Consider the following 14,788-nt stretch of genomic DNA (forward strand, 5'->3'; position numbering starts at 1 on the left):
ACATTATGTAAGACAATTATGTAGTGTATATGTACAGTATATTGTGTGATATTTTTCTTTTTATCTGAAAAATGCATAGATAATGCATAGATACAAGTGCATTGCATTTGAACAGATAACACTTTGTAAGTACTGCAATTATTAGATGTAGTACTGCAATTATTAATCTATGTTTAGATTAGTTTAAAATATTTTCAACAACATGATCATTATATGGGGCAATCAGTGAAATGCAGATTTGTCCACTTAAAGGATGTCTCTATTTTCTATATTATCTAAGTGGATGGATTGTGGATGTGCATGGATGTTGCAAAGCAATTGTAGAAACAAGGAATTTCTTTGTTTTAAAACTTAAAAAGCCTTAGGAAACCCGAATTAATGTGCAGTGATGAAAAAAAAACTGAACATCAGAATATTTTATGCTATTTATTCATTTTCTAGAGAACGTATTTAGTAAAACAGGTACAAGCGATAGGGGCTTTTTGATTTCCCAAGATATCTGAACATTCTTTACAGATGAGTTATAGAACTGGACACACAACATGAAGCTCCCAGTGAACCATTCATCCATTTCAAATGGGTAAATCCTTAGATAACAGATGTCATTAAGGGTTACTCAGTTGTGAGAATCCAGGGCTCTAGTCCAAAGTTCCTATCCCGCTCTTTTCATTTGGTACGTATGTTCAGTCTGACATGTCAATTTAATTCTGTTCAAACACATCGGTTACAGAATTAAATTATAATACACTCTTTCTGCCTGTCTAAAACCATATTCGTTTCTTACGATTCAAGAAATGCTCAAAGTTTCCCAGAAGTACAGTACCATTCATGGATAACTTCCAGATTACAATTCAATCAAAATATTGGAACATAGACAAAAACGCATTAACCAAACTTTGCTAATAAGTAAGATGACTGTTTAGTAATAAATCAGTATTCTTTTTCTTGGATTCTTACAAATCTTATACAGTATACTGACAAAATAATAACACAATAGGCTACAGATGTGGCATTTCTCAAAATACCTATAAAAACATTCATGAAGCAGAGAGCAGTGGAACACTAGTTTGACACCCTGCTCAGCAGCAACAACTAAAAGTAATGTACTGTATGCTGTATGCATTCTTCATGGAGGGAATAAGCCATCTGTGTCAAAACTATCTGTAGTTCAGCAACTTTCAAGCCATAACATGATAATGTAATATGGCTCTAACTTACATGTGCATTAAACTAAAAAACTGTATCTACAGTTGAAATGTAATTTACTAGGTAAATTATGTTGGAGCATGCAGGTTTATCAAATGTCTAGTTATAGATCTGGATCAATTATTTTTAGAGCCACTGTCACTTCAGCCCAAGAGATTTCATTAACTCTATGCTTCTTGATTTCCTTGTGGTCAGTGTATATCAGCTTACACAGAGTTGCTTCTCTCCCTTTCACCAGACCATCTAACACTCCCTTTCACCCCACAATCACAATGACAAGAAAACATTGCTTCTCCTAATGTCTTTCTGGCTCACTGCTTTTCTTTCATGTGAAGAACTTTATTACTAGATTTGCTGGAGTAACCAAAGAAGTTTGGGGAGCTTGCCAAAGAAATTCCTGTAAATCTTATTTTGACATTTCCCTTGTTTAGTCCACAGAAACACTGCTGCTCAAAATATTCCATCCCTCTAGACATACCCTCCAGCTGTTTGATGGTGGTACCAAGTTTTATCATGGTGAACCTTTCAACGTTGTGTTCGTTTTTTAACCAAAAAACAGTTTCTTTGAAATAGTGCCAAAATAGTAGAGTTATTAAATTTCTCTCAATGTGTTGCTTGTGGCATACTGTATGTTCAATCTATGCATTTCTTTGTTTCTACTGCTGCTGTTCATATTTGCCAAATCAACTTTGTTTCCTGGGAACAGTGGCATCTGACAAAATTTCTCTGAGTAACACTAACATAATTCTTAGAGTCATTTCCTTCCATTCATCATTGGGGATTCTTTGCAGAAGATATTTCAGAATGAAGGGACAGTTAGCATGACAAATAGTTTGCATACAGGAAGATAACCGCAGAGATTATGAACATGGTGAGAAAAATGTTGCTTAACTATTTTTTGGCTGTTTGGCAATAATGTCACAATATTACAAAATACAAAGTTAAAGTTTTAGTGTAAATTAATGTTTTCTTAATTTATTTTTAAATTAAGAAAAGGTCAAACAAATCTAGGAGAAACTGGTTAGGTACCAGAAAATAAAATAATCTGATATGTTGCCCAGGACACCTGCTACTGAAAGTAAATTAACAGAAATCAAGCAAACAAAAAGCAAATATTACACATATTTGTATTAATTACAACCAAATTTACACTTGATAATATATTTTACTATGAAATGTATTATTGTTAATAATTATAATAATGATCATGATGATGATGCTGCATGTATAACATTATAGCTATGTATACCTTTCACCAGAATAGAAAATACTCTTGTAAAAAGAAAGTTAATTTTTTTCTTGCCATGTTATCACTCTGCAAGTTCACTGTAAAGTGGTAAGATCAAATTGGTTAAAACAAAAGTTTTAAGACATTGAAAGGAATATAGCTTTTTGCATCCACACTACTTAGTGTATCCAATTCTGAACCATGGATGTGAGGCTGAAATACGCTGTAGCAAGAAATCATCTCTATGGACAGAGAGGATTTGATGTAATGGTCTGTTGCACATAACTATACTACTGTGTCAATGCAATAAAAGTGAGAAGATTAACCACATTTAAACCACATTTATTTTTTTTAGTTGCTGGATAAATACATTTGAAAACCTGGAATGTGTGATGTTCAAGTATGACGTGATCCTCAAGCTACAGACTTTTGGACACAGGACTGCATGTCTCAAAACTTATTAAACATACTTACTGTATAAAAGGGTACCTTAATTAAAGAGAGTCATATACTGAAGAAATTAATCTTACTACCCTGGTGATCTGAGCCAGAACAATGTTACAGTGATACTCCATGTGCTTTATTTGTGGTTGTTACAAAGCATCTTTCAGGACCCTATGCAGACAGCACAATCTGGAAGGGAGTGAACAGACACGGGGAAGAGACGAGGAGCTGGGCTGGTAGACGAACAGGGCGGCGTGGTGAAGGTGCTTGGTTTTCGTGGGGGGCGTGGTACAGGCAAACAGTCCAAAGGGAGTCTGAAGGGAAATCCAGTAGAGGCAAACGTCCAGAGCTGGGTGATCCAATCCAAGACAGACAAGATAAAGTTAAAAGCTGGAGGGGGATCCAGCAAGGGGTTGAAGACAGACAAGACAGAGTTAAAAACCGGAGCGAGATCCTGTGAAGGGTCAGGGAGAAAAAGGGAGAACGGGACCAGGCGCTCCAAGTCCCGGACTCGGCTGGTTTGGGACGCTGATAGGAGGCCTATGCCCTTGAGCCGAGGACTTAGGGTGACTCCTGGCGTACGTGTTCCATGGCAGATCCCGGATCAGAGTGAACATCTGGCTTTTGTAGGGAGGCTGGAACAGGAAGCAGGTGCACAAAATCAGCTAAACTGTGAACGACCTGGAGCGCCCTTAAGGGGGAGGGATTACGTGACAGTAGTATTAACCTGATTTTCTATAAAAGTGTTTAACTCTGCTTTCAGAGTGCTCAAAGGAATGTTGACTTGTGTTCCATCCAGACCCTCACTTTTTAAATCACATAATTGTTAAGTTTTTAGAAATGCTTTAATGTGTTTCTAAGCTTGTATTACACAGCGACTGTACCTTGAACCACATATACCTTTTAAATCTGCAGTCTTCCAGCCTTACTTTTTCACATTTCCTACTCACTAATATGAAGAAATGGTGAAGCAGGCTGCAGTGTATATAACAAGCTGTTTGTTAGCGTCGTACAGTTTCACGTGCAGTTGACCATTTCTAAAAATATACCGCTTCCAGGAGGATGTACTGTGGTCATGTCAGTATTTTCCAGTTCACCATGCTATGAGAAAAATTAATTGAGTCCTGAGCTAGAGACCAAACAATTTATAATTTGTCTGTGCTTATTCTCTGGCCTTGAATTTATTAATTGAAGCCTCATAAGACAAGAAACTGCAAAGCCAAGGCAAAATCAAGTAATGAGTCAGAAAATGGTTAAAATAGTGTATCTACCTGGGCTTTGAAAACATCTTACAAATTCACATGCACATATCCATTTGCACCAAGTAATACTGTCTAAATGTAATCCAGCGTCTGAAGTTTTTTTTTGTGGGGGAGCTGTTTACAGTACCAAAATATGTTACCAAAAATGTATTTCAGCATTCTATAAATCCTTAGCAATGACCAGCGGGATGCCGTCAGCAGGTCCTGACAGGCAACCAGAGGATTTAATGAGGTTAAACTTCACTCCTGGTCTGGTCTGATGCAGGGATTAGAACTACACACTAGGGGGTTGGGTCGGATTTGAAGGGGGATTGTTAATACAGATGGTAAAGCAATATGGAAACATAACCCGGACCACCACAAAGCATGCAATGACTGAGAACAGAATTCTAACGAGCTCACTCTTTGGTCTAAGTCCAATGTTTGGTTCATCTATCATGGGTCAAATCACAATAATAACCCAGGGAGATGTGCGGTAGTAGCACTAAGAATCACTCAGTGTATATAACTAAGAAAGTTTACAAACAAGATGTGGCCATCTTGCCTGTTTGGTAGCCAACTGTTAATTGATGAATTGTTGTTGTTGGCTTTCACAAATTGCGGGATACATTGTTTCAGCCTCCCACAGTCCTTTGAATGAAGAAGTGCCTCCCCTTTTCTGTTATTGAGGCCCTTTGTAGTATTTTAGATTTGACTGGTTTCGTTTTGTTCGTATTTTTATTTATTACTGAAGAAGTCTACTGGGATGACTTTTCAATGCCTCTAAACGTTTTGAATACTTGGATCAGGTTAGCTTCACAGTCTTCTCTGTTCAAGACTAAAATGGTTAATCTCTTTTAGCCTGTCAGTATAGAATATTGCTTTAAACCCATGAATGTACCTAGTGACTGTTATCTGAAATGAATCCAGACCAGCAATATTTTTCTTGTATTTTGATGAACAAACTTTTGCACAATATTCTAAATTTAGTCTTAGTAGATAGTAGTAGTTTAATATGTCATTCTTTGACTTACACTCTACACTTACACCTATACAGTATATCAGAACATTTTCTTTTTACTTTGTATTGGCTCTCCACATTATCAAGAATATGTAAATTATGTCAATATAAACATCTACACTATAAATATTTTTCTTCAGTAGACTTCTCCAGTTCAGTGTTTCCCATTTTATATGTAAAGTTTATGTTCTTGCTGTAATATTCTGTACTTGTCTACACTAATCACCACCTGCTGGGTGTTTGCCCAGTTTTGAATTTAATCGAAATTCTTTTGAATTTAACTTTCTGTCTCTATAGTGTTTGCAACTCCTCTTATTAGGAGGAACAAGTAAAGGTTTATTCCATGCTGAAAAGAGAAGAAAAGAAGCACAATGTTTTTGGGTGTGTAGCCTTCTTCAGGTATAATACAATGGTATTGTATTATCTGAAAACCTTATGTTTATCGTAGTTTTATAGAAGGGAAAAAAATCAAAAGGGATACTTCTCCTGTGTAGCTTTATAACTGTGAATTGCAAATAATGATAAACATTGCTGAATGGTAAAGTAAAAAAGTAAAAGTAAATGGGTGCATAAAATGACCAAAAACTTTTAAATCTAAAATCCTCAATTACTCTGCTTTTTATTCCCTCCTAGTTTAGAATAATCTATTGTTAATCACCTCATCTTTACTGGTTAGGTTCTCATAACTGTGTGGATGAGGACCATATGTGTTTTCCTCTGAAACTTATCAAACCCATCACTTTGCAAGTCCCACATTAACAGTGACACATTGCAAGCTCACAAGTGCCTAGTACATCTTAGGGGATGCTGTCAGTGGAACCCTGTCAGTGTGGAACTCCAGAAGGCTACTGACATATCCCAGAATCCAACTGGTGCACTAAATGAACAGGTTTGCTGGTTGAGCCAGTTGGGAGCTTCTAATGACCAGTTATAATAAACAAACACATACCCTTTTGAAGGTAACTCTTCTTCACATAACATTTCAGAAACTAACACAGTTCTTCAGTTTTCAGAAATGTCAGTTTGGCACAAATTATCTCGGGTACTTGATATGGTACCATATGTTATTCAGCAGTTATACAGCCTGTATAACTGTATAATTTCCGATTGACCAGATTAATGGATTGATGCATAAAGTGTCTTCTTCTGCTCCCAAACAAGGAGAAGATTTAATCTGAAGACTTTGTAGTGAACATCCATATTCATTGCAAGGGCATTCAGTCTGCGCCACGTCAAGTAACAAGATTGGCCAAGGAACACTCACACTGCAGGGACACTGTGGCAAAATGGTATTGTGCATTTGGTTGTGTTAAAGAAATTACCTCAGTTTGGAAAATCAGATTTCCACCCCCCCCCATCTTGATATAAATGGACAGGTCTGCCCAGACATCCTCTGAAGACACATACAGTTCTGTAGAGTTCTCTGCTAATGCAAACGTATGATGCCACACAACCTGATACCTACCTGAAACTGCAGCGGTAACAACCAGCACAAGGTTGGCAGCAGTCCTGAACTGAGTATGCCCACAGCACTTTCTTGATCCTTTATTATCCATCTTTTTATATACACTAAACGTGTACTAAAGACCCTTATACCAAATAAATATTTCCATTATTATTCAAAGAATGAAAAAATATTACAGTTCTAACAAAATTATGCTGACAAAGCATTTCAGATTTTAGTATTAACTATCTTTTGAATGTAATATTAATCTCCATTTAATCTAATGTTCTTTTTTTGTTTCTGCTTCCTAAATTCATCCCCATTAAAATGCTATTCTTATTCACATATTCACACTTTGCTCCCATGTCTGTCATTCCAGAGTAATGGCAATCAGAGGAAAAGGTCTAAAGGTATATCATCACCTTTTCATTCAAGCCTTTTCTGTTTACAAAAGTAATCAGCGTGGCCAGGAAAGAGTACAAAAATTGATTGGGTTGCCTTCTGTTAGAAGCCTAGTAGTAAATAGTGTGTTCTCTGAATTGGTACAGTAGGTGAACCATCCCTGCCAGATGTTGGTTTTCTGCCAGAGATAAAGACTGACCAGTTCAGTCCCTGGATACTTAAAGTCATAGCCTCCTACTTGAATGACTCACCTGCACTCAGAACCTGCTCTCTCCACTGCTGGAATATTTTCTTCTCAGCGTTCATAACACCAAACCTAGCATTGCACACATTTTTGCTATTATCACCATATTTTATTAAACGACTGCCTTGTCTCTGTGAACAGAAGTAGTGTCGATAATGCTAAAGTGAGAAACAATACTGAGAATAGAAACAAATCTGCAGTAGGGTCTCTGAAATGTGCTACTACAAATGCTTATACTGTACTTCATATTACAGTTGCTTACACTGCAATGCATTATTGAATTGTGAAAAGGGACGTTTTCTTGAAAGACATTGTGTTAATATGGTACCATTTTTATTTCCTGTCACTAAAAGAAGTTATAAGATAAGATCACTTTATTAGCCATATACAATTTCTTGCATTAGGAATTTGTCTTTTTGCATATCCCACCTTGCTCTCCATGCTTATTTTCTAGTTACAAGGGAAAAGGATACAGCTACAATTAAAAATTGTCATATGATGTGTTATTATAACAACATAAAGTGCACACTGGTTACTACACACTCAACATGAACTTTTAATAAAATATCTTACAACACTATTATATAATACCTCTATGCTGTATTTAGAAATACATGAAACTGTGAGTGTAACATTGTTTCAATTATAGGTTGATGTGCAAGATATGATTAATGCCATGCATTAATTTGTCTAGACTTTGTGCTGACAATGTTCTATGATGCAGGCAATAATACACCACACTCCCCAGTATATTATGTGCTATTACTTATTTTCTAGTTACAAGGGAAAAGGATACTGCAAAAATTAAAAATTGTCATATGATGTGTTATTTCACATTCGACATGAACTGTTAATAAAATATTTGACAACATTATAGAATTCCGTTTTACATTCATGGAGAAGTTTCCAATGAGGGAGAGCGTGTCTACTAGATGTGAGAGCCAAATAAGAACAAAAAATAAAAAAGATCTGAACTAATCAATGAAAAAAAAAATCAGATGATCTGCCTGAAATTTCAATTCTGTGTTTTGCTAGTTAGGCACTTCTGTCCTCTGAACGTTATAGACTACGATTGCAGACTGTTTCTCTATGTAAAAAATGATAGGAGGAAAACCGAGCCGGATATTCTAGACGGTGGTGCCCAAATAAATTTATTATCACACTGTGACGTAATAGAGGGCGCGTTTCCATTTTTTTATCAATGGGAACTGAGCCAAGACAGGTAAACCCGGTTAAAGGTCGGCGATGACTACTGTATATTTCTGCAGCTTACGTGCAATTGTCCAGGCTACAAGTACAGCAACAGTTTTGAAGACAAATCTAGCGTTTTAATACTAAAACCAGGACAATAAGACGGCGCAAATTGTATAATATTAAGTTAAGTAGTAATTTTCGTTTCTCTCTTCTGGCCTCAATGAGTGATGCAGTCTGGGTTCACCTTCCTGCTACAGATAGTGCTGTTGTACTTGCAGATGGATGCTGTAGCCCCATTGATCTAATCCACCCAGCTGTAGGAATGGAGACCGGCGTCTGCCTGCGGGTAGGCTCTACGGTGGACTGGTTTACAGTATCATCCAGGCGGTGTCTAACGCCGAGGAAAGCAGCAGAATCCATGGACCGATGGGCCGCCGAGGCTTGAATGCAGAACGACCCATCTACATCATTGTTTACTATGCTAATCGTTCTTAACAGAATGTATTAGTTGTAAGTGCAAATTTGATTCAGAACAGGATGGAGTTTGTACACGGCTTGATGTACCTGTTTTACCTACGTTTTGTTATCCCATATCTGATATTGCCAGGATACTGTCGCTGATTTAGAAGACAACTGGGTGCAGCCGACCCCTGACTGTATAGTTAAAGATTAACGCAACTAAAATATATTGGGTAGTCCCGGATTTATGTATTACGGAGATGTTTATTACGGTCTGCGACTGCTAGTACAAGTTCTAACCAAAATCGTCCTCAAGGGCTGTACCCCTTTATTTAATTTTACGCCTGAAGCGCACCATCAGACTTACAGTACATGCCGTCTATCACCCATTTGCCTTTAATTTAAAATATCATGGATTATTCTTTTCCTTTTAAGTTTTCCGACATACTTAATCATCGGCTTAATAATAAATACCAATATAGCCTGTATCTTTGGTTTGAACAAAATTTGGAATTTAAGCAATTTTCCTTAGTAAAAGATTTTAAACAAATGAAATTTTCTACTCTTAATTTGAAAATGTGTGAAGCTATAAGCATTTTCACGACCGTAATCAACAGAACTGTAATAAACACATTTCTACAGTTGGGTATTTTTTTTTCTCCAGTCACATCGGTAATTGCTGTATTTTTGCGTGTTATTTTTTCAAGCAAAAGCTATTTGAACTCCTTCAGTGTAACTGCTGTCTTGCATCATTGTTGGTGTCCTGTTACATTATTTGAAAGGAGACAGAGGTGAGTACCAGACCCCCTTCGCTATTGTATTGTACTCTGTTAGCCCGACCCCAGGCGAGGGAGGGGGGCTGGTACGGGCGGGGGGGGTAACGTCACGTGACCCGCTCCCCCCTCAAGTCTCTTTGTTGTTGTTGCTGCAGCTGCTGCTGCTGTTTTCAGTCGGGGTGGCTTTTCCCCTTTTTAGTTATTGTTTTTTTTTTTAAACAAGGAGGAAAAGAGGGGAAAGGACCGCGGCGGTGGGACGGAGGTACCCGCAGGGAAGGAGCAGAAGAAAGGAGGAGAAAGAGAGAGCGAGATAGCGAGGGTGTGAAATCCGGGGACGGCAGAAGAAAAAAAAAGTGATAAAAATCCTGGAGCGTGTAGGAAGCTTCTGTGCGGAGGGCCGGAGGTGATGCTGTCGCTGCGATTACCACTCTGGGAAAAAATCCCTGCCGATACTGTTGAGAGAAGCTAACATCACTCATTAAATCTGGAGTAAAACGTGCGCAGGATATTCTTTCACAATACATGCATTCCTTCCCGAAGATCCTCGGGTGCCCGTTACCTTGCTCTGCCTCTTCTCTCACGCAGGCATCCTGTTCATTCATCCATTAATTTTGTTAATTATTTTTGGAATTCAACAAAGGGGGCAGGAAAAGAGTGATTGCTGGCATTCGGCGGCCTGCTTCAGCTGTCCATACGATACTCTTTTTCATCATGGTGGGAGGTTTGCACCCTGCTAGGTGGATCGGACCCTTGGCTTGCTATTACTTTTCACTTTTTTGTTTCCTGGCCATCGCTTCATTGCCAGGGACCCGTGCATCTTATCCCCAGGGCAGCGACTGCCAGTCTGGTAAAGGGAAAGGTGCCGACTGCACAGGTAAGGGTTGGTTTTACTGTGTGTGCACAACATGGCTTTGCTAGGCATGCGTGCGTGTGTGTGTTTGTATCCGAGTGTGTAGGTATATTGATAATACGTGTCTGTTCTTCATTGTGGTCAGGGGAGCTGTGCTGAGAGAGGAAAAAAAAACAGCTTGATACACGCTCTCCGGTTTCAGATACCTACTGCTCCTACTCTACGAATCTTTTTGCCCGCTGGCAGACAAAGAACGCGACCTTAGCGAAATAGCAATTTAAGAGAAATTGTTATAGTCACAGTGTTGTGGGAGCTTTGTGTCTCCTCGCTTTGTAAAAAGTTGAACAAAGCGTTCGTTTTTTTTTATTTATTCTTTCAGTGTTTGCCTTTCAAGTAGAGAACAGTTTTCAAAAGCGTTACTGAGGCGATTCAAGATACCGTACAGATTGTGCGGAGCAGGTGCGCGATGAAAGAATTGCTCGGAGAATTGAACCCCACCCTATGACAGTCCGGGTCCCTTTCTCAACCCCCTCCTCTCCGGTTCTACAGATACAAGACCTAGCTCCCCCATGCATTTCACGTGACCTTTACTTATTAAAATTTAAAGGAAAGAGACTGTCTCCTTCAGCATTCAGATGTTTTTTTTTTTCCCAAAGGTAAAGAGCTTTTATTCCCCAGGTCCTCATTTTTTAGGTGCTGATCTGTAATTTATACGAAGCATTCAGATCTTTACCCCGGTGTCGCACATGCTCATGTTGCTGAACTGCTCAAATACTGAGGGGAAAGAAATTGGTTAGTAAATTAAACACCAGGGTAGGTAATCTTCTAAGACGTCTACTGGGTGCAAACATCTGCCTTTATTTAGTACCCCTGTTTTTGTTGCCACTTCCAATATTGTTAAAAAAAAAAGACACTTGTGTCTTTTGGCGTATCGAGCGACTCTGGCTTTGTTTTAGTGCATGTATTTCTTCAGAATTAAAGCCTCAACTGCAGTTTAACGAACTGTATGTCGGCTAACAAATTAAAACAATAAATTAATTCCACTCCTCCAAGGTGTCTTGCGTTCTTTAGGGTCGTGTGGAGAAGACAAAAACTGATTAAATGTAAAGATGTAGTAATGCATCACTTGCGTGCCTTATTTTCACAAATAGAACTGTTAGATTTTCACATTATTTGGTCGTTGCTAATTTGATATCTAAAGACGTGTGCAAGCTTCGAGTCACGGAAAAGGTGTAATTTGCAACCTTATGCTAACATTTTTAATAACACTGAAAAGTCTTGTTGTTTCTCCTGAAAATAATGAAAGCAAGTCCAAATCATGCATTAAAAATCACATCGTGTCTTGTGCAGCGCAGCAGACTGCATATATACTGTAGTTACCTTTATTATTACTACATCTTGATTCCTAGCCATTAGGACTTTTAATCAGGTTTCTTCCTAGTTTCTGCCAGTATTATTTTTGCATAGGTAAGGGAAATCAAAATGGTTCCTTGGCTTACACAGTATTTAATATATCCGTATGAATTTACGTTTCGGACTTAGAGTAAACCTCATAAAAAGAATACAAGTTTGAAACTTTAATAGTTGAATTTATTCCTGTTGGAATACAGTAAAAAAGTACGGGACTCTCCTTCGTCTTCATTTTAAACACCTCTTGTGCTTCATAATCACGAAATTATACATTGGGGGGACAGAAAAACATGTTTTAATGCGTAAATCTTAAACATTTTAAAAAGAATATTTGTTGGTTCTGTTAATGGTGTCCACGAGGCTCATATTTTACGTTGAGTTTTTATTCCTCGGTACAAGCAAACAGACCTGTCTCGGTGATTTAAGATTTAATGAAAAGTAGGTGAAAAGTTGATCGTCTCAGCGCATCCTAGAATGAACTTGTCAGAACCCACCAGTTTCCCGTGACAGGCTACTGTGATGACAGTCCTAAGATTATAAAGCATGAATCAAGGAACATGAGCGCTGAGTTACCCTTTCACCCCTAAGTGAGCAGCCACTCTATTGCAGACTGTTATCCACCTCATAGTACAATGCCAAGAGCCCTTCAGATTCTAGTGCAGTCCAGACGCAGGTTTTCAATTGAGAAAAAGATCTAATACATCAAATCCAAAATGCATCAAAGTGTGTGATGTTCGTTATCTGTAGATACCATGCATGTCCTAAGCTTACCATCATTTTCTATACTAACCTATAAACTGCAAACAAATGTGTGCTGGTTAGAATAAGTACAAAATAAACAGGGAACTTGGTACTGTATATGTAGTGTCCCTGCTGCCGTGTAAAGTACTGTACATATACGAAGATTCTGCTGTTGTGCTGCAGAAACCCGAGCAGAAAGTTTAACTTGGGCTATATTTTCTTTCAGTACAATGGAGCTAAGTCTGTTTCTTATGTGGGTTGTTGATTTTGGCTTTCTAGAAGAATGGTTAAGTGTGCAAACTAGGAAAAACTCCTATAATGGAGTTTTAATGATATTTCCATTCTTGTCTTCCATTTTATTTATCATTCTACTTGCATTACGTTACATCCTTTTTCCCACATGAGACATACATATGACTACTTTAACTTCAAATAAAAAGCTGTATGAAATTTAAACGTAATACTTTTAATTAAACATTCGGGCTATAATGTATACACTGTTTGCTTTATTTTCTGAAAACGGCATGGTCCCAGAATTGTGTTGTTTTGCTTATAAACCTTTTCTGTTTTGAGATGAGAGCCAGCTCTGCATCGATATTAAGGCTTGTGACTTGTAATTCTGTCATTCTATACCCATTCATTAGCAACACTTGTTTCTGAAATAGCTTGAGAGTGTTCTGTCTCGGTCAAGCTATTCAATACTGAACTACAAAGTGTTTGCTTCTAGATTAATCTATTGTGCTACTTCAAGATTGCAGTAAACCCTCCAATTTTAATAAAAAGCTATTGGACTCCAAAAAGGATGACATCTCCAGAAATAGGCTTCACATACTGAGAAATATTAAAAATGCTACAAGTAAGTATCGACACCAGTAGCATTTCTTGTCTTGAATGCCTCTTGGCATATATATAAGTGTGAAGCTTACACAGGTGCTAGATGTTTTTAGATGTACATGACCAGATTCACTCTGGCTCCTACAGTATGCTAATGAATCCAAGCGATGTAGGCAGAAGCACTTTTTTAGGATGCTCTTGGTACAGAGAATTGTAGGCATTTTTAGAAAGGGATGGGTATTTACAGTTTTTGGTTAATTTTAATGTTCCTTAAAGCACTTTTTGTCAGTGCGTTACAGTTCCTAGGTTCAAAATGTATTCCAGATCATTGCTTTTAAACGTGGAGGTTCTCGTGTCCCTGCCCACACATGACACCTCTTTTCGCTTATCAATGATGATAAAACACCCCTGGTTCTGGAATGAAGACAGAAAACGAAGACAGAAATGCTTCTCTGGTGCAGTGAAAGAACAATTGTCATAAATTACTGTTGGTTAAAGACCACCTCCAAAGGGTCATGAGTATATTCTTGGTGGACCCAGTGTACACAGAGTGTTGTTACAAGTGTGTTTGTGAGGGAGGGGGTATCATTGAGCCAGCCTTCTTAACAAAGTTAAGAAAAAGTGAACATTCATAAAACACCCACCCCAGCCAAGAAAGCAACGCAAAATTGGGAATTTTGTAATGCTCCCACATAAAGGCTTTGCAGCTGACAGGGGAAGTCTCAAAAGACCACCTAATGTGAAAACCCAACTGCTAAGGAGCAAAGCAAAGCTGCAAGTCAATGGATTTTCTGAACCATACACAGCAAAGTAGAAGACAAGTGTTGCTATGGCAGGTCAAGGATTGCTGTTCCCATTATTGTCATTTATAACAATGTACAGCTATTCTGTTTTTTCTGCTGTGCTCAAGGACTGTTGCATTGCAACATTTTCACAACAAATAATAAGGAAACCACTGCCTAGTAATTGCAACATGATGCTGCTTTTTATTTGTAGATTTGGGTCAGAAAACCAATATATTGCAAGAAGGTCTCTAAAGAAAAAGGAGCTGTTTTAAAGATACTGTAAATGATTTCTAATAGAAGAGACTATTCTTTTTTATTTTACAGAAATAGGTACCATATGTACAGAATACAGCTAGGTGTAAGTGGTGCAGTAACTAATTAGAATGAGTTACTATTGTTGTTAGCATATAGTATGTTTGTGGATTTGTAGAATTCATTGAATGTGTTGTTGAGATAACTCATTTCCAAAGTTGACACGATGAGGGTGGTTAGCCCTTAGAAATGAATAC

General features: G+C 37.9%; 1 protein-coding gene across 3 annotated transcripts in view; it reads left to right on the forward strand.

Moving 5' to 3' along the window:
• The first annotated feature begins 8,489 nt into the window (after positions 1-8,489).
• The window catches only part of tmeff1a (transmembrane protein with EGF-like and two follistatin-like domains 1a), an 87,885-nt gene continuing 81,586 nt past the window's right edge, over positions 8,490-14,788 (forward strand). The window contains exons 1-2 of one of the 3 annotated variants that reach the window (XM_006634535.3): positions 8,490-8,770; positions 9,883-10,533. In XM_006634535.3, coding sequence (XP_006634598.1) covers positions 10,371-10,533 — 163 coding nt within the window. In that variant the 5' untranslated portion in view covers positions 8,490-8,770; positions 9,883-10,370. Of the gene's footprint in view, positions 8,771-8,846; positions 8,935-9,766; positions 10,534-14,788 lie in introns of those variants that run through there. The other 2 variants (XM_015354948.2, XM_069190945.1) reach the window with 2 other exon arrangements.

The sequence above is a fragment of the Lepisosteus oculatus genome, chromosome 6 (genome assembly GCF_040954835.1).
Source record: "Lepisosteus oculatus isolate fLepOcu1 chromosome 6, fLepOcu1.hap2, whole genome shotgun sequence".
NCBI lineage: Eukaryota > Metazoa > Chordata > Actinopteri > Semionotiformes > Lepisosteidae > Lepisosteus > Lepisosteus oculatus.